Source organism: Hippichthys cyanospilos, chromosome 10 (genome assembly GCF_059441005.1).
Source record: "Hippichthys cyanospilos isolate Australia breed blue-spotted pipefish chromosome 10, RoL_Hcya_1.0, whole genome shotgun sequence".
Lineage (NCBI taxonomy): Eukaryota > Metazoa > Chordata > Actinopteri > Syngnathiformes > Syngnathidae > Hippichthys > Hippichthys cyanospilos.
In genome coordinates, this window is record NC_142378.1 from 17,940,500 (window position 1) to 17,959,921 (window position 19,422).

Consider the following 19,422-nt stretch of genomic DNA (forward strand, 5'->3'; position numbering starts at 1 on the left):
CATTGTCTCTCTGTTTCTATATCTTTTCTTTGTTGTTGCTGGCTTGAGTTATTTTAGTCCTGTTGTTTCCTTTTGGGGTTAGGGTGGCACCTCTGCTTCACAGTTCAGAGGTCCCTGCTTCAATTCCAGCTCACCCCGGTCTTCCTGTGTCTCTGTGTGCCCTGTGATTGGCTGGCAAACAGTCCAGGTTATCTCAGCCTGCTGACAGCTTATAAGTTGAAGTTAACTTAAGACTTACTTATGACTCACACGTGAGTTACTTACTCCCACCTCTGCGATACAATATATTTTTTATTTTTGTGTGTGTTCCCTTACGTTTTTAAAATCGGTTATGTGTGTACTCCAACTTACGTACGAGTATGGAATGAGGTGAGAGGAGCAACTGTTTCTGTTGAAAGCGTGCATAACGCGAAAAACGCCATCCCTGTTTATGCTCAACACGGCCTTGGCAATACGGCACACGCATTTTGGGGAGCAGAATATAACAAGTAGAACATAAAAATCGATATGGCGCCACCTTCTCCATCACTCGGTTTCACGGGTTAAAGCGCTTGACGCAAGACATCTGCTTTACTGTAAGGTCTCACCATGTGTGTGTGTGTGTGTGTGGGTGCCCCCAAGGCCTCAGAGTGCCACATTAAACTTGAAAGTACATTTGTGTGTGTGTGCGAATGCGCTAGTGTGTGCGAATGTGTGCGTGCGTGTGTCTAAGCTTGTGTGTGTATGTATATGTGTGTGCGAGCGTGATTGTGTATGTGTGTGAGATGAATATTCATATTCAATATGTGCGCATGGAATCTAATACATGATTCTTAAGTTCAGGAAAATAATCACAATGGAAACTCTAAAGTGGAACAAGACATTCCCTGATGCTGGTTGTTGTATTTTATTTATTTGTTTACTCCAAAGGAAAAAATGTCTAGTGAATTAATGCCTCTTCTGGGTCAACGTCATAAAAACTTGCTTAAAACTACAAAGTTTTAAGTAACATTATGTAATTATGGAACGATCACATAAGTATAAACAGATGGAATATAACTATACAATAATGTAACTTCTCACCGAGGGATTTTCGACACCTTTTTATTTTTTCAGAACCATGCCAGCATGAGTACTTAAGTCATGAGTAGTCACCGATACCGATAGCACTTGTACTTTTAATTAGGGTCGGGCGCCGAGAATCGAGGTTTGAGACTCATGGAATTTTTCATATTTTAAAATATTGGTGCCAAATTTCGTTTTCTACTTACCCGGGAAGAAAACTCACTGGCATGTGCACGGCAGAGAGGAGCCACAGCAGATAGCAGATTGCTCCAGTAATGGCGCTCAATCCCGATCTGCTTTGGTCAGTCTTCTTGGGGTCGGTGATCTTGCCCGGTTCGACTCGGCTGGGACCCGAAGTGAGAATCGGCTAAGTATGTCTAAAAAGTATAACTTGAACTAAAACAGTGCGTCAAGACATAAATGCATACACCATGGGAACCTCAGACCTAGAGAGCCGCATACCTGCATGTTTTTGATGTCTCTCTCCGACATCACACCTGATTCAAATAATCAACTCATCAGCAAGCCCTGCAGAGGACTGATAACTACAGTGATAACTGACAGTGTTGGGAGTAATGCGTTCCAAAAGTAATGTAATCACTCTAATGCTTTACTTTTTGCTGTAACGCTGTAGTGTAATGCATTACACACAAAAAAAAGTTGTCAGATTTTACTTGATACAAATGAGAGTAAAGCAATGAATCACAAAGCATTTTTAGTTGTGGTGCAGTTTTGAAGAAACTTGCCCAACACTGGTTATAGAAGGGAAGACATCGAATACATGCAGGATAGAGGCTCTCTTGAACCAGAGTTGCCTACTCCTGACATACACAGCTGGAGCATATGTATATGATTATAAATGGCAGACTGCTTGGATGATTACATTTCCTTGCTTGCCCTTCAAATGCAATTTTGTCATGTAAGATTGTCATGTAAGATTTTTATTCATGAACACAAGTTCAGCCTATCCATTAGTGAACAGTTGCATGCTTTAACTGCTGCATTACTGTATTAAGGTTTTTAAAAAGAAAGCTTTCATAATAGTGTTATAGCTACTGTTTATCATTTTTTCTTTGGCTAACTCATGGTAAAGTTCACACAGTAAAACGTTCATGAAATTTAACGACAGTTCACATTATCTATCCCAAAAAAACTCTGTTTCTTTTTTTTTTCTTTTTTTTTAAATAATCAAAATGGTGATAATGGTGGAACCAAAATCCAATGGAAAGAACTGTAATTGGAGCCAGAATCATCTAAATTCAAAAGATTAATTCACAATATTTCCTCCAAAAGTCGACCGATATTTAAAAGAAAAACATTCTTCCATTCATACTTAAATGGATAGATCCATTTTCTCAGCCACTTATCCTCACAAGGTTCACAGGCGTGCTGGAGCCTATGCCCACTGTTTCCATACAGTAAGTGGGGTACACCTTGAAGTGGTTGCCGTTCAGTTGCAGGGCACTGAAAAAAGACCTTTTACCAAGGCCAAATATTGGCCTGATTGTGATACTTGCTCTCTTGTCTCGTCCATACTGATAACAATAACTAAATAACCCATGCAAAATTGGTTTATGAAACTAGTACCTCATGTATGGTGTGTGGTTTGCTGCCCTCGAACGAGAGGTATTAGCTTGTACCATGTTAGCATTCCCAATTGTGATGCATGAAGCAAAACAAAGAAACAAACACGTCACAGTATCTACTTTCTTGTTTGTACGTTATGCTAATCAAAAGACCACCTGACTTTTCAGTTGTACCGTCAAAGGCAAAAAAAGTGTTTGCAGATGAATGACGAAATTTATAAAAATGTGTAAATTGCCCTTTGGCTTAAAAAAATGATGGGCTGACAATGACGAAATCAAGCCTAGGGCACCAACAAAAGATGAATGCTGTATCAGCAAAATTTTGTTAAATGCCCACCTCTGATGCTAATGGTAGCTTGTCATAGCGCTTTATCCATAATCTATGAAGGAAATGCAGTCAAACACCCATTCGCGCATGACATAACTCTCAGGGATTGCCATGTTCAAAGAATTCCAACAATCCACAGGAATAGCGGCGCGTAAAGAAGGGTGCATGCCCAAACCCGTGATGTCTTATCAGTCAGACGGCGCTGTGTGGAGATGTGTGATTCATCTCCAGCTGATACAAGCACATCCTAGGCTCAGGATAAGGATTACTATGACAAACTTTTGTCAAGTGAGAAGAGCTCAAGTGAACTGACTTTCTGGTATGGCTGAGCTTTGGGTTCAGTCAGTCAAAACTTACAGCTACAAAATGAAAACACTTGCATGAAGTATAATATCGGGTGACACAGGAGGCGCTTTTAAATCCAGTCTCATCCCGCTCCCACAGAAAATGTTCTGTACCATTGCATCCTGGACCATTTAAAAAAAAGAAAAAACAAAGTAAACCCTGTCCCATCTTGTCCCTCTGAAAAATGACTCCCACCCTGTTTTGCTCCTATTCAGAATGACTCCCACTCCCTTACCGCTCCTATCTCGGAGGTCTGTTACATTGAAAACAAAGAAACATTTTTCCAAGGTTTTCTTGTCTTCCTACTTTATTATCCCGCTCCCATTGGCTCCCTCAACTTTTTATCCAGTACAGTTACAATCATACGATTAAAGGTAAATTGGCAGAAATCCTGCAGGACTCTTGTCAGCCGTGGGATTCAGCCTCGGAGTCCGCCTCTAATGTGTAAACTGTCAATTTCACCGTTTCCATCTTCTGAAGTCACTCACTAGGCCTCTTAAAGGCACACATCAACACACAAACATTATGTATGTATAAAAAACTGAGTTTGATTAGATTTAATAAAGCTATTTGTTCCGTCATGTTCATTTTATTTTCATTGATATATTTTCATTCAGAGTTTTATGAATTTAGCACTATTTTTCCATCCATCCACCCATCCATCCATCCATCCATCCATCCATCATTTCAGAGGAAAAATGGATTTAACATTCGTGAGTTTGTCGACATAGTAAAATAACTCGCCACTCAAAGTAATGCTGTAATTTTTTTTCCAATGTTTATGTCATGTTAATAAATATTGATTCTTTGACTCTCCAGATGGTTACGTTTCACTGTTGTGTGCTGTTATAAAAGCGTTCTTGTGTAGTATTGACTGTTACTATAATTGCTTCATGATAGTGGTTGTATTAAGTGGTGGATTAAGAGTTAATTCCCCACTGAGGGGCCAAGTACCAAATGCATGGCCTGCCACTGTCTTTTATTGATCTAATGCCAGTTTTGATTGACAACATCATCATATGTTTCTAATTGTGATTTACAATGATATTCTACAAAGTAAACTCCGGAAAACTATTGAAGAAAAAAAAACGATTACATATCTGTTCCTGGGGTCAATAAACAAAAAAAGTGTGTGTTTGCCTTTAAGAAGCCCCCACCACTCGCTCAGCAGAGGGAGGAAGTGCAGGTCTGCGGAACAGCGGCTGAGGAGAGGAGGGGTGGGGGGAATCCAGCCGATGACGGTTTCAAGTTCCCCCGATAGAAACTGTGCCTGATTTGTGGCCAATGTTGGAGATGTAAAAAAAAAAAAAAAGTGAGCGAGAAAGAGAGGGAGGAGGGAGCGAGGGAGAAAGGGAGGGGAGGAGGAGGAGGGAGGGAGGAAGGGGGGGAGGAAAACACTGAAGGGGTAGCTATGGAGATGGAGCGTTTTCCTGGCTGCTTTCTTTGACAGGTGTTGAGTGGGGCAAAAGTCTTAAAACAGAATCCAGCATGTACGCCAAAGGTAAAGGAGCCGTGGTCCCTTCCGACAGCCAAGCGAGAGAAAAGTAAGTCCGAATCTTTGTTTTCTTTTAAATCCCTTTTTTCTGAGGGTGCTTTTACCTGCACGCAGCGCCGATGTGAACTTTCTCCAACTAGCTTCCCTCACTGAGGATTGACATGGTTTCAACACACGCCTTCAAGTACTTTAAAGGTGCACGCGTGAAACTTTTCACTTTCTCAACGGACTTCCTGCTGTTTGTTCTTTTAAAGTTCGCTCGCGATGCTTGTTGTGAAGTGCTGTTCTCGCCGGAGAACCGAGCCTGGCTTGCGGGGGGCTCACGTGCGGGCTGCACGGAGGAGGCAAAAGTTTTTATCCCGGTAAACTTTTGGAGAGTGGTAGGCGCGGGTTTGTGATAGACTGATGCGTTTATTTTTTTGCAGCTCAGATTTTTTGGGGGGTGAATACTAGAACGAGTTCTCGGGGTACTGCTGCTGTATGGTGCGCGAAAATCTCGGAGGTGTGTTTTAAAAAGAAACTTGCATCGGTGTCTTATTCTTTTTATAGCGCCCTTTGGCTGTAGACTAGGAAGACACTTGATAAAAATGCAAGTTTACCTCACTTTTTACGTGGAACTTTCTCATTTTGTCACCAGGAAAATTAAGATCAGTGGGGTTCATTCATTTTTTTTCTTTACTAGGTTGGGCAACCTATGGGTTCTTAGATCCAATTGATGCAACTTTTTAATACACATGCTCCAGCGTGTTCACAAAGTCTGGATGCAAATGCATATTTTTTTTTAATTTATTTTTTTAAATAGAACTGGCATACGACAAAATAACTACTTCAATATGCTTCTAACTGTGATGCAAAAGGTTGATGCACTCTGCAAGATTCACGTTAATGTGATGCAATACCTCAACATGTGTTTTCCGTCTGTGAGACACCTTGTATAAAAAGTATCAAGTTTTCACATAGTGATTCTGTACTATAATAGTACATTATGCTTTTCATTCTGATGCACGCTTTGGCAACCAGGGGGCATTATAATCTGAACTGTTCATAGCTGCATAAATGATGAAAATTGTTACAGAGGCTCAGACAGCTGCATTAAGTCTGTTTTTGCAGAGAAAGAATAGACACTGTGTGAATTGTTGCATTGTCTGTCTATATGTTTTTGCTGCACCATTTGTAGAGTCAATTTTGCCAACCTTTATAAGTCAATGTGCACTGTGTCTTAGCAATGAAAAGAACTTTGAAAACAAACTTACAGAGTATTTTTGTTAAATACACATTGATTAATTCTCTTTTTCTGCGATTGGCTGGCAACCAGTTCAGGGTATCTACTGCCTACCACCCGAAGTCAACTGGGATAGGCACTAGCAAGTTTGCAACCCTTGTGAGGAGAAGAATTCTCTTTTTATGTATTTTATATTTTACAGTGAACTAATTACACACTGCGTAATGAAATCGCTAAAGAATACAAAACTCTGTGTTGAACTGATGATCCCCTGCATTTAAATCAGGGGCTTCTTCACCTCCAATTGAAAGGTTGTTAAACTTTCTGTTTACTGCAACTCGTTGTTTGCGTCTTGTATGGGACCCAAACTTACAAAATGCACCGTGTGATGAGAATACATTGTCATCAATGAGCTACAGCTGTGTGCACACTTTTCATCATAATTTACCAAATGGCAACTGCAAAGGAATTAATTAATTTCATTTACCAACATACTGATGGACATCGTTCTCAAGTTTACAGTGGCATTGGCTTTCTATCCTACAGTAACACAGTAGAAATGTCATAATGACTGTAAATATTTGTATTTAAAAAAAAAGTTTAATAAATCATACATTAATTGCACAGCATTCTGTTATAAGTCATTTCTTTTTCCATTCAAAAATGCTTTGCGCTGGTTGAATCAGATTTATATATTTATTTTTGAGACAGAAACTATTGTCTGTTACTCAAACACATATATGCTGTTTCTTATGATCTCTTCAAAGGCATGTCAAATTTCAAAATAAAGATTTGGTGTCTTATTGGGGCCTCTTGGGGCAACTATTAAAAAAATAGGCACGGAGCTTATTTTAATCAAACAAAGCCTTGTCTAATAGTAAAAAAGCACTTTAGTGCCATCTTCTGGTATCTGAAAGCCATTACATTGATTTTTGTGCATAAATTACTCACAGATTTTTGGTGATAACAGCAGGGATTTTCCTCAATTATGCCCTTGGTTTTGCAAATGAAAATTGTTCCAGAACCCAAAATGGTTGGAAATGGAAATATACAACATAGTCTATAGTACAAACAAAAAGCAAAGGTGGGATTCCAACGCTTGCTGAGAAGTTGTGTTGGTGCAGACACAAGCATTTCCTCTTACATGTGATGCGTTGCCTTGTCGGACCTGACATTGCATCATCCTGCTTCGGATTGATGCGTGCACGTTTTGTACACTGGCATCCCAGGTGGCCCATGAGCAGAAGGCAAGAGGTGACCTTTGAACTCACCTATGATGCCTTGATACTACCCGTGACGAGAGCAGACACCAAGGGTGCGTTTACACCTGTTTTCCGCTTCAATGCCTCCTTCGTCTGAAAGCAACAGATTGATTGTAGGATGATAAAAAAATAAAGATATCCATGTTTTTTTCTGTTCATGAGTGATCTTGTTGCATGTTGCGTTGGAATCGCTGACTCGTTTTAAACGATGGTGTAGGAGGAGGATTAATAATTCATCTCATGAGGAATTCACGTCTGTCGGGAGGCGGCGGCGTGAATGTTACTGTAATGGGCAACCAAAGCCTTGGATTTGTCTACAGTGGTGTAGTGTGTCGCTTTGCTTTTTTAGAGCAGTCGCATGTGAGAAGCATCACAAGAAATGTTGTTTTTTTTGTTGTGCAATTGCCTAAATGACAAGCGTTTCGTGAGGTCATTCTTCACTATTAAAAGCCTTTAAGAGTGGTATTGAAATCACTTTTTAATATCGCTGTATTATTTTTCAAAACGTGAGGTGTTTATGTGCGTCAGGGCCTGGTGATTTTTTTTTTTTTTATCAGGGAAAATTTTGACAAGCGATTCATCGATTTGGCCTTTAACACCTACAGCAACAACGATAGAAATTGTCGGCAGAACGTTTGACTACTTTACAATACTTTGTCTTTTCTGTAACTTTGCAGTGGAAGTTTTTTTTTTTTTTTCCAGGGTGAATCTTGTATAGTAATGGGTAGACGTGTTTATTAAAAAGGCACTAATTAGCCATGTAAAAATTTGAAAAGTGCAGATACTGGTTAAATTAGTACACTATTCAAACCCAACAAAAGCATTTGAACACCACTTTTGTGGTTTTACCAAGATTGACCTATGAGCGGCAGTATGGTGCCACCACGAGGCATCCCGATTTCTAGAAAATGTTAAAAGAAGAGAAAATGTAGTACTATTTTTTTTTTTTAAATGAATGCCAGCCAGTTGCTCCTCATTTTTCATTCTGGCATCAGATCGCTTCCTAATTGGCTATCTTTGGGGCCCAAATCACAGAGCCCTTTGCTCAGCCCAAATTGGTGTTGACAACACAAATGAGGAAATACTGAACAGGGTTAATGTTTGGGATTGTTAGCTCAAGCAGATCAGGAGGAATCATTACTCTTAACACACCCCAAATTGACATAATTTGATTGTAAGCATGGACAAATGCTTAAATATTTCAGCCATTCCACTGCTCTTTCTATCTACTAATTTGACAGTTTTTTTTTTTTTTTGCGTAGTTAACTACAAAATGTACATGAGAGTTGAAGGTATTATTATTGCTCACTTGGGGTCAGCATCCATGCATTCCGCTTGTATTATATTTGTGACTTTGAGTTTGTATGGCTTTAAAAGCTGCTGCTGACCTGGGTGTCGTTTTGGCTGTTGTGAGATCAGGTTAGTAGCTGGCTGTTGGCCAGTCTAACGCAGCTCGTGTGGCAAAGTGCTTATCATGCATTTAATCTGTTAACATGTAATTTTTGGGTCGTTGTGTGCGTGGGTGTGTGTTGTCATGCAGGTCCAACGGAGGCCTCTTGCTCTCTTCCCCCTCACCTGTCTTGTCAACTTAACCTGCCCTGCAGGCTCGACACATGTTCCCTTGTAAGCGCGCCTCAATGCGTCACCGAATTAGCTAGTATTTACATATTCATACGGCTCTTTACATATTCACATATTCAAAAGGGGGTGCCAGCGGGCGGACAATTGAACAAGACTAACGTCGGCTGTTCCAGCAGATTTTAACGAGGGGAACCTTGGAAAGGCCCAATTCTTCATGAAACCCACAATAGTTGAAAATTCACAATGTAGAGATCCTGTGTAAAGATTTAAAAAAAAAAAATGTGTTAATAGGTTGCGATTGGCTGGCAATCACCAGGGTGTCCCCCACCTACTGCCCGGAGATGGCTGGGATAGGCACCAGCATGCCAGCGACCCTCGTGAGGATGAGCGGCTAAAGTAAATGGATGAAAATATGTTTTAATAGTAATTACACTAGTTAATAGTAATTAGAGATTTTTGATACCACTTGTTTTCAGATCATTACGGGTATGAGAACTCACCTCTTAATTGATGCCGATAGCGAAATACAGTTTCGCTGGTATTTTTGATACTCAAAATTTCAAAAATCCAATATAATTTTTAAGAAAAACCTATAGCATTTTTCTGTTTGTTTATACAAAGTTATTGTCACAATTTATTGACTTCTATTTCTATTTCTATTTCTATATATTTCTATTATTATTAGTTGTTCAACATTGCAATAGATCAAAAACATCATGGTTCGGATTGGATCATAGATTTGATTCATGGATTGGATCAACTCAAAAGATCACCATATAAACATCTTTGTCTTCATTTAAAGAGCTTCACTATATATATATATATATATATATATATATATATATATATATATATATATATATATATATATATATATATATATATATATATATGGAGTACTGAGGATGAACTTCAAAATAAAAACGTCCTAAGGCTATTGCATGTATGTCCATGTAATATTTGTTGTGTGTTTTTTTTTAAGTTGAGCTTTCCATCACATTGCTGTCGTGATATTTTTATGGCTTTCTTGACGTATAGTTTTTAATGGTGCAGATGAACATAAATAAATATATTAATATTAAACCGTTCGTTCCCAATTGGAAAAAGGCCTACACCAATACAGTGGACCCCTGGGTTATGGCGTCCCCGGCTTAGATTTTTTCGTTACATTATATTTTTACGGCATTTTTCCCGCTTTACGACATCAACAACAATGACAAAATTCAAACTTAGCGGTCAGTGTCCGTGCATATGACTGCAAGTCCCACTGCGCTCATACGTCACTACACGTGTCACTGCATACTTCACTAAAATGCTGGTCTGCTATTGGTCGGCGTCATGGTGTCACTAAGATGCCGACACGCTAAAGACTTGATCTCGTGGGAGTGCTTACAATATCGTATTTATTGTGCATTTTATAATTGTGCATATTTATGATATTATTTAATTATACTGTATACTGTACATGTGTATTATATATGAGTAACATTTACTTTACTATTTTCTTACAAATTTTTAATATAAATACTGTATCCAATTTTGATGTTTTTACCTGGGTTTTTAAACGCATTAGCTAATTACCATAGGTTTCTATTGCCCACCATACGACGATTTCACCTTATGATCTAAACTCCGGAATGGATTAATTTCGTATGGCGGAGGTCCACTGCATCAGCCGTCATTGCGAGTACTGAAACTTTGAAGTAAGGTTCGCCCAATACGATACCTGGTATTGGTACTGGCCAATCCCTGATTATAGTATATGATAGTCATGATAATAGCTCTCTTCCTTCCTTTAAACACTTTTAAAGGTGAAGTCAAGTCCAAAATTTCCTTGAAAATAACATTTTCTATGGTACCCCACTAAACATGGAATTGTAATTATGAATATGAACAAATATGAGCAGTCTATTCTTTTCAGAGGGCAGACACTAAAAATAACACTGCAGTTTCTTAGTGCTCAGGTAAGGGCCAATCACTGCTCAAGTTGCCATGACAAAAACAGGTGAGCCGTGATGATTGTAGTATGATTTCAAGTATGATTTCATTTTCAGTCAACTTCAAATGGCAGCATGGCCGCTCCATGAGACCGATGAAACGCTTGGATTTTGCTTGGACTGATGGGGACACATAAAACATAATTGTAATTTTTTTTCACATGACTTCCCTTTCCAATTTAAAATGTACATTTTAAATATATTGTAAACGGAGTTGAACAGGACACAATTTGGAAGAATTTGAAAAACGTTCAAATATTCCTCCCTCACGCTGTAGTCGTAAGGAAAGTAATGCAAACTCACTTTTGAAACACAATGGAGCTGTGCTATGGGAGGACGACAAAACGTGACTGGTTTTAAAGCAACAAGCAAATTTCACGCAAGAAGCACATTGTCTTCATGTTTACAACAGCGAGTCAGCTTTGCTAACCACTGCTACACCGTGCCGCTTTGCGGGCATTTAATTAAATTAAAGTCTTTAGGAGCTGTTCAGGGGCTTCTGTATTAATATCACCTTATTGTTCAGTCGCTGGTAACGCTTTGAAAACGTGCGCTGATGACATTAGGTCTTAATTAAGGCTTCCGCGCTCGCTGATATCCTAGATAGCGATCAAACGTCTTCATTCTGTTTGTTTACAGACATGCTCTCGTGTGATTTGGAGATTTGTTTGGCCTAAAAGATCTTCAAGTGTAAAGTTAATCAGTTTGTTTCTTTACATCCCCCGCTCCTCCTCCTCTGGCTCCTCCCACGTATTTACATGGCGTTTAATGGTGGGGGATCGTCGCGTTTTCAATGCGCCGTTTTGACTCTGCACAGATGGCGCCGCCATCTGCATTTTAGCCTTTTGAAGACGGCATAAAGAGCTGCGCAGGAACAAGAGAAAACATTGCGGGGAAAGGGGAAAGGAACCCTTGATTTAGCCCCGGCACCCTTCGGCTCACCGCGCCGGCGTCGGGGAGATGACAACAGTCAATTAATGCTGCCTCTCGTCAGCTGCTGCACACGCGTGTCAGATTGTATCGCCCGAAGTAAAGCGCACCGTGTAAATATTGAATCTGTGGGTAGCAACTTATGAATCACTTTGACATTAGCGCACCAAGGGATGCCAGTGTTGTTTCTTTAGAAAAATGCGGGCCAGGTACACGGGTGTTAATAATCCATTCTGTGGAATTCTGTCCATTGTGTTGAATCGATTGTTGATTATTTGCCTCTGTACAGTAGAGTGCAGTTCCTGACTGCGACCAACGGCAGCGCACACCCCCATACTGTACAGTAATTTGTAATCTCAGAAAAACATGATGTCAGCTGTTGGAACTTGACCTATGATGCATTGGGCTGGCAAAATTCTGCCTATAATTGACGGCCGTTGGAATGCCCTGGGATTTACAAACTAATTTTAGTAAAAAAAAATTTCCAACCCCCCAAATTCTTCTTAAAAATGTTGATAAAAATTCAGGGATTGCGCAACACTTAGCGTCAGTAGATGCGGCGTTATAACCCCTTTGAATGCAAAAAGTGACAAACACATTAAGACGGACAATATCACAATACGCGCAGGCATGTAGTCTTTATCATCTATAAGAGTGGTCCTCAAAGTGAGTCCGCAGACCCCCCGGGGTCCATGGCCTGACTGCAGGGGGGTCAATGAAATAATTTGAGTTATTATTTGAGTATATGTATTCATTTCGTTTTATTTTTTATTATTTAATTTATGATTAAAACTGATTATTAATTAATCAATTCTTATTGCTCTCTATTATCAATGGTTAAAATTAATTTATTTCGTATTAATTTCATATTAATTTATACATTAATTTCCATATTATTTTACACATGAAAATCTTGACGACTCTTCAACAAAGCCCTCAGTTCAATCATTTTAATATATTTAAAAAAAACTGTAATCATTTTGAAATTCATCAAAATGTGTTTTGTGTCTACAATTGCTTGCTAATGAGGCGATGGAGCCAACAAAGCTAAAGCGGCATTTTATTTTAGAATGCTTTTTTTGACTAAATTTTGGCAGCAACTTGTTTGGGGGAAATTGACCTGGTTTGCTACAGGGAGGCTTGCAATTGGCAATTTTTATTTTCTAAACTTCAGTATAGCTGAAAAGTAACAAATATACTTGTTGTCAAATTAAATCTGTTGGTGACTTGAAAAGGGCTTTGATTTTTTGTTTGTTTTGTTTATGGGGGTCCTTGGGAAATTTGCTTTCTGAAAGGGGTCCCTGACTCCAAAAATGTTTGAGAACCCCTGCGCCATAAAATATGGCGAACATTACTTCTGTTTACTGAGCAGTTCTGACTGTCTTCGTTTATATCCATGAGGTAACAGTTTACTACAATTTTTCCTTTTTAACATAATGACTTTCTTTAATTTGTTTAACAAGTGAATTGAACTTGACAACCTTTTTTGTAATACTGCAACATTTTTGTGTGGCATGATGACTTTATTTTTCATAATACTGCAGCTTGATTTCCTATTTCAAAACTTCATTTTGGGCTCTATTCTACAGACTTTTTGACTTTTCTCCCTAAATTTCTTTTCCCTTTAACCTTTTTTATTCATTTTAAAGTCACTTTTATTCATCGTCCCTTTATTTTGCAACAGTTTTTTTCATGCAGAGGTACAACATGTATTGTAAAACTGCCTTTTTATACTTGTGCTTTATTTTTGCAACATTCATGTTAACTTTCGAAAAATCATACTAGAAATGACACATTTCTCCAAATTGTATTACCGGTACTTTCGTCTTTTTGATGACAATTTTCTTAACTTCTTCCTTGTAATTTTCCAGCTAAATTATTGTAACGTCACAACTTTGTCTTGTAATATTACAACTTTCTCCTCATAAATATTCCGACTTTATTATTGTAATATTGTGACTTTATTAAGGCAATTACAACTTTATTTTTGCTATTACATGACCGTGATACTCTTTTATTTTTTTTCTCACGTTACGACTTTTTGTCTTGTAATTTTACGGCTTAATTCTTGCAGCATTACGACTTTTCCCTCATATTACAACTATTTTACGACTTTTTTTCCCTTCATCATTTGGCTAATACTCCTCAGCTCATCAGCTGCTGTGGGAGGTCTTGACTGAAACAGGCATTTATGGCAATATAATCTCTCACTAATCATTTTAACTGCTTTCTCTTGTCTGGCTGGTGTGTTGATGACAAACAGATGAACAAAATGATGGGGCATTTTTTGCAGGTGTTCTTCCATCACGCGACAGAAGCGCGTGCGGCTGTGCGTGTTTGCCGCCTTATTGACACTGATTTGTTTTGACAAAGGGAGTGCCGTAACAAAGCCGAGCAAATATAAACAGCGTTTGCGCTGGGAATAAGCTTTAGCCTGCGCGCTCCACTGTATCACAGCATCCACGTCGCTCAGGTGTCTTCAAGTGCTACTTCCGTGCTTCTCTTATATGATCTTCATGAATAATTAATATCCCGGAAATAATATTTTGCGATTTTATGTGGCTACACTTGGCGGCTGCGGTTTAAATTATGCATGCGACACATCTTTAGTCTTTTTTTTTTCTTCCCCCGAAAGATAATACTGTCTTGTGAAACAGAGGTGCTTAATCCCTCTCTTTCCGAGTGCACCTCAACTCACCCTGCTCTCGCTCCCACTGCTGAATTATTGAAACAAAGACACGAAAGTTCATTTGCTAACTGTCTGCGCTTTAGCCGCTAAGCATGGTTGAGAAGCTCTTGTCTCTGGAGGCGAGTCGAGGGAAGGGAACGCCAGGATGAGGCAGCCCTGGGGGCTAAATGTCAGGTGTGTTTCCAGGGGACCAGGTAGTGCAAGAGAAGACTTCTTGATGTGCGGGTGAGGAACAAAGCGCTCAATTGGACCAGCAAAGGAAACCATGGCTTGAGTTAGTGATACTGGGATCTTACAAGCGTAGATCACATTAGCGCATAGACTCTTCAATTGTGCTAACATAAATTGGAATGGTTGAACACAATGTGTGGCCGTACGTTGGCGGACCTTTAAATTGTCATTTGTCTCATGGAGAGAAAAAAACAAAACAACAACAGCTCACCTGTTTTCTATCTTCAAAATATACATTATAATCCAGAATTTATTAATCGAACAAACATTTCCGATCAAAATGAAACTGGAGCTGTAAATAAAATCAAAACTAACCTTCAGTGACCAATTTTTGTTAAACAGTAAACAAACACGTGAATTCTTTCTGATCGAACACATCTAATTTGAACTGAAAAATGCAAATTTGAAAATACAGCACAATAGTAAAAACATGATTGATTTGAAATAAACTGCCATCATTCCAACTACTTTATGTATCGACTAATAATACAACCTGGAGTCTTTTCGCGGTGTCAAATGTTTATTTTTCTGCACACACATTCGCACGCGCGGCACAAATCCGCCTGCGCTGTCTCGCTTCTTATCTCTCTCTCTCACCCGCTCCCTCTCGCTCGCTTGATAACTCACTGCAAGCTTGTAGCATACATGCAATGACCGCCTGCCCTTTTTCAAAACCCGAAATGTTCCCACAAAACCGACTTGCTTTGTTTGGACGGGTGAAATGTTCAATTTTTCGGCCACCCTCCAGCTTACGAGTCCTACTTTGATCAATATAACATAAAGCGCTCCGCAAAAGTAGCATATGATAACATGCTAGTCGCGTTACCTGTGTTAAAAAAACAAACTAACAAAAAAAAACCAACATAAGATATCGCCAATCTGGTTATTGACACATGCCTGCTCCACAGTTGCCGCGGTCTTGTTCCCCTCACAAAGCTTGACATTTTACATAATTTGGTGGGTGTGTCTGTTTTAGTTGCTGGAATAAGTTTGTTGTGCTACTGCATTCTGTTGCGACGGGCTTTAAACAAAAATTGCAGCATGAGGGGAAAACCAGCAAAAGCCACAGCGATAGGGGAGGGCAATATCGATTTAATTATTTTTATAATTGACCGTGACAAAAAAATTGGATTAACCTAAAAAAAGATCATCAATATCGTCATAAATCAATTTATCACTTTTCAATACTTTGCTGCAAATCCTTTGCAAATAATGAAAAGCCTGAAGTCTGAAATCCCGAGTCTATGTCTGCTGCAGCTTTTTCATTGGGCATGTTCCTTTCAATTTGGTCCTCAGCAAGGGAAATGCTTGATCAATTGGATTCAAGTTAGGTGATTGACTTGGCCGTTGCAGAACATTCCACTTCTTCGCCTTGAACAATTCTGTGGTTGCTCTCGCAGTATGCTTTGGGTTATTGTCCATCTGCATTGTGAAACGCCCTCCAATGAGTTTCGTGGCATTGAGCTGGCTGTCATTTGGAGCCCCAGAGACTAAAAGTACACGAACACTACATGCCCATCAAGCTTTTGTTCTTTCTACATTTAAATACTGTATATTGCATACTGTATTACAACACATACTTTTGTGATGTTTCGCTTCCCCAAGAAAATACAAATGAGAAAATACAAACTTCCTGACGCACCCTAGCAGTTTGGATCATGAAGCTCCACTCAAGCCTTCCCACGTTCTACCAAGAACCTTCGTATACCTACCATGAACAATGGAGTGGGGCCTGTTATGCTAAAAACAATGCATCGTGTTGTTTTTGGGTAGGTGGGCTGTTTTCTCGCTATCAGCAGCCCCTTTTATGCGACTCGGCTGTTATTTTCACAACTGTGCTCAATTTAATATTTGGAAATAATGGAAGGGGTGAAAATCATTGATAGGTGCATGGATGATGAAGGCTCTCCTGAGCTTTTACGAGGACATCTAACACTATCAATAAGAATGTTGAGGAAGGTGAGAACATACTATCAACATGTTCTACATTCGCATTCCTGTCTCTTCTTCCTGACTGACACGTGTTATTAGCGCCGGGTTCACCGGGAAGGCATTCCAGCGTTCCTTATCCGCGTAAGAAGGAGGAGGCTGCGACCTTGAGATTCTTTCTGACACCGTCTCCTGCACCACCTCCTCATGTCTCCTTCATCTGCTCGGCCTTCATCAGTCAGCCTGACAAAATGTCCTCACCTCTGTCCGCTTACACTTACTGCATCTGACTAAGTAACAAAAGGTGCGCCCCCACCACCACCAAGGCTCGCGCTGAATGAGGGGCTCTGAATAATGTATCGCAGCTGGGGCAGGTGCCCACCGCCGGGGCACCGAAAGCCTCAGATCACACCGGGCCCCGCCATGAAACTTTCATTGCTATAGTCCTCGTGCGGATGATCGTTCGATCCGGTAGACTGCCAAACACGGCGTGGGAGCAGTTCATATGGCAAAGGAGCTTATTGTTAAAAAGTGAATCCCTGTTCATCTAGTGGGTAGGTTCATGACCCTTCGCGAGCCTTAAAATAGAGGGGAAAAAAAAAGAAAAAACACACACACACCTCAGAGCTCTACCACTGCCATGGTCTGTTGAGGTAAATGTGGGTAAATAATGATAAAATAGCATCACATCTGCCCCAAAAAAACAACAGCCCACCGGGCATCTGCCCCCAATGCCAGATGGCCACTCCAGCTGTGTAAGCTTAGCGTGTTGGAATTTAAGTTGGACACACACTTTCATCTCACTTTAATTCTTGAAGTGTCCTTCTACAGTGTGATGTAGCTTTACATCCACAAAGTGGATTCACATGAAATATTTTTCTATTTTGCTTTAGAAGGCAAAATTACAACAGCCCAACAAGTTACAGTAGAATGTGATACACATAATGCATTCCATTTCCATCGATTGATTCCATTGAGCGACAATTCAATTCGATAAAGGGATTATTTTCCCATCTGTCCATCCATCCATCCATCCATCTTTTCACGCAGTTAACTTGGAAATGTCTCTCATACCTGCATTAGACATGGATGGCATGTTTATTTTTTCATGGCTGATGCCAATACTGATTATTAATAGTTAAGGAGACCAAGAACAGACCAGTTTGCGGATAGTAGTAAGCTGGGGAACTGTAGCTCTTGTTGAAATGTCTTCAAGCATATTTTTATTGAACAGCTTATCTGATTTGTACAATGTCATTTTTTAGGGGATGATTTTTTTTTTTTTTTTTTTTTTTTACTTTTAATTATAGTCAGTGGACTTTTTTTTATCTTAAAGTTCTAACAAAATTCAGGAAGCTGCCAGTCATCAGCATGTTTTAAACAGTTAAACGAAAATTTATATTCCTATAGTTTTGTACACTACTGTAAATAAAGCACTCTAAATTGAGAAATGTGAAACTTTCACTTATCTTTGTTTCAATTTCAAACAAAAATAAAAGTTGCAGTGTTTCTCTAAGTCAAGCAAAACTTTTTCAAGTTATCTGAAATTTTCACTGAAGTTCACTAAAGTTAACCCAGTTTTCAATTGATTTATAAGTGGCCATTACATTTTCATGCTGATATTTATTTCACAGATATTCATCCCAGCCAATATAAGGTCTATTTATGAGAAGGCAACAATCCATGCAATTTTTTTTTTTTTTACTCTGAGTAAAATATGAAAACTGTTTTGATGGTGCTGGAAAGGGCACCATTACCCAGGAATGATTCATATGGCTATGCAAACAATTAAGAAGTCATTATGTTTCCTTTCAGGAATACTTATTCACAAAGTGGGCCTCAAGGTATATTATAGGTAGCTATAAACAATGTAAATTTATGAGGCCTTCTCCTTTAAACCAAGAGCATAGAATGACGTTCTTTTATTCTCAGTCCCAACCTTTTTTTATTTTTATTTTTTGCTGGAATCCAGCCTATCAATACAACTCTTGAGTCCTTATGGCAGCCCATGAGATGGCCCTGCAATACGGTCCAAGCCTCGTTTGCGCTCCTTCTTCTGGAACCAATGTGCTCACAAAGTGCAGTCGATGTATTGTGCGAACATTCACATCTCTCAGTCATGGAAGTCCAATACTGCGCTCATATTGCCGGAGGCACAATCACATGTTTCATCTCATTGAGAGTTGTGCGAGTTTGGTTTTTTAGAAACTAGTCACGTCACTCGAATGCAGCAGGAATCCTCCACCTCCCCCAACATAGTGTTGATATCTGGTACTTGACTGCGCTCTTCACGCGGCTTCGCATTGTTGTGCTTGCAGCGGCGTTGTGCACACTGCAGGGATATGGCCGAGTGCCACAGAGGCTCTTTGGCTCCGAGCTGCACAGCTTCACAGAACACGTTTACGCGTATTTCTTCTATATGAGCTTCATACTGTAAAATCTTGTTTATCCCAGCACACTCGCATTACTATTGCTGAATTGCTTCCCCAACATTTGTGGGGGCCAATTTTAGTGTAGCCACGAGTAAAAATGTTGTACCGAAAAAGAGCTTAAACGTGTTTCTTTTCTTTGTGTTTTGCAGGTTAGCTTTATACGTGTATGAGTATTTGCTGCATGTTGGCGCACAGAAATCGGCACAGACTTTCCTGTCAGAGGTAAGACCTCACTCTCATGTCATGCATAATGAAAACAGGTCATCCACAGAGTCTTGGAATCTTCTATAAAATTTGCTTAAAGTAGCATCATTTTTTTTCCATAAATGACAACTAATATTTATCAGTGAA

The 19,422-nt window shown here is 39.5% G+C and overlaps 1 protein-coding gene across 2 annotated transcripts in view; it reads left to right on the forward strand.

Moving 5' to 3' along the window:
- The first annotated feature begins 4,701 nt into the window (after window positions 1-4,701).
- LOC148417398 (single-stranded DNA-binding protein 3-like) overlaps window positions 4,702-19,422 on the forward strand; it is a 122,166-nt gene continuing 107,445 nt past the window's right edge. For both annotated transcript variants that reach the window (XM_088426126.1, XM_088426125.1), the window contains exons 1-2: window positions 4,702-4,847; window positions 19,221-19,293. In XM_088426126.1, coding sequence (XP_088282252.1) covers window positions 4,792-4,847; window positions 19,221-19,293 — 129 coding nt within the window. In that variant the 5' untranslated portion in view covers window positions 4,702-4,791. The remainder of the gene's footprint in view (window positions 4,848-19,220; window positions 19,294-19,422) is intronic.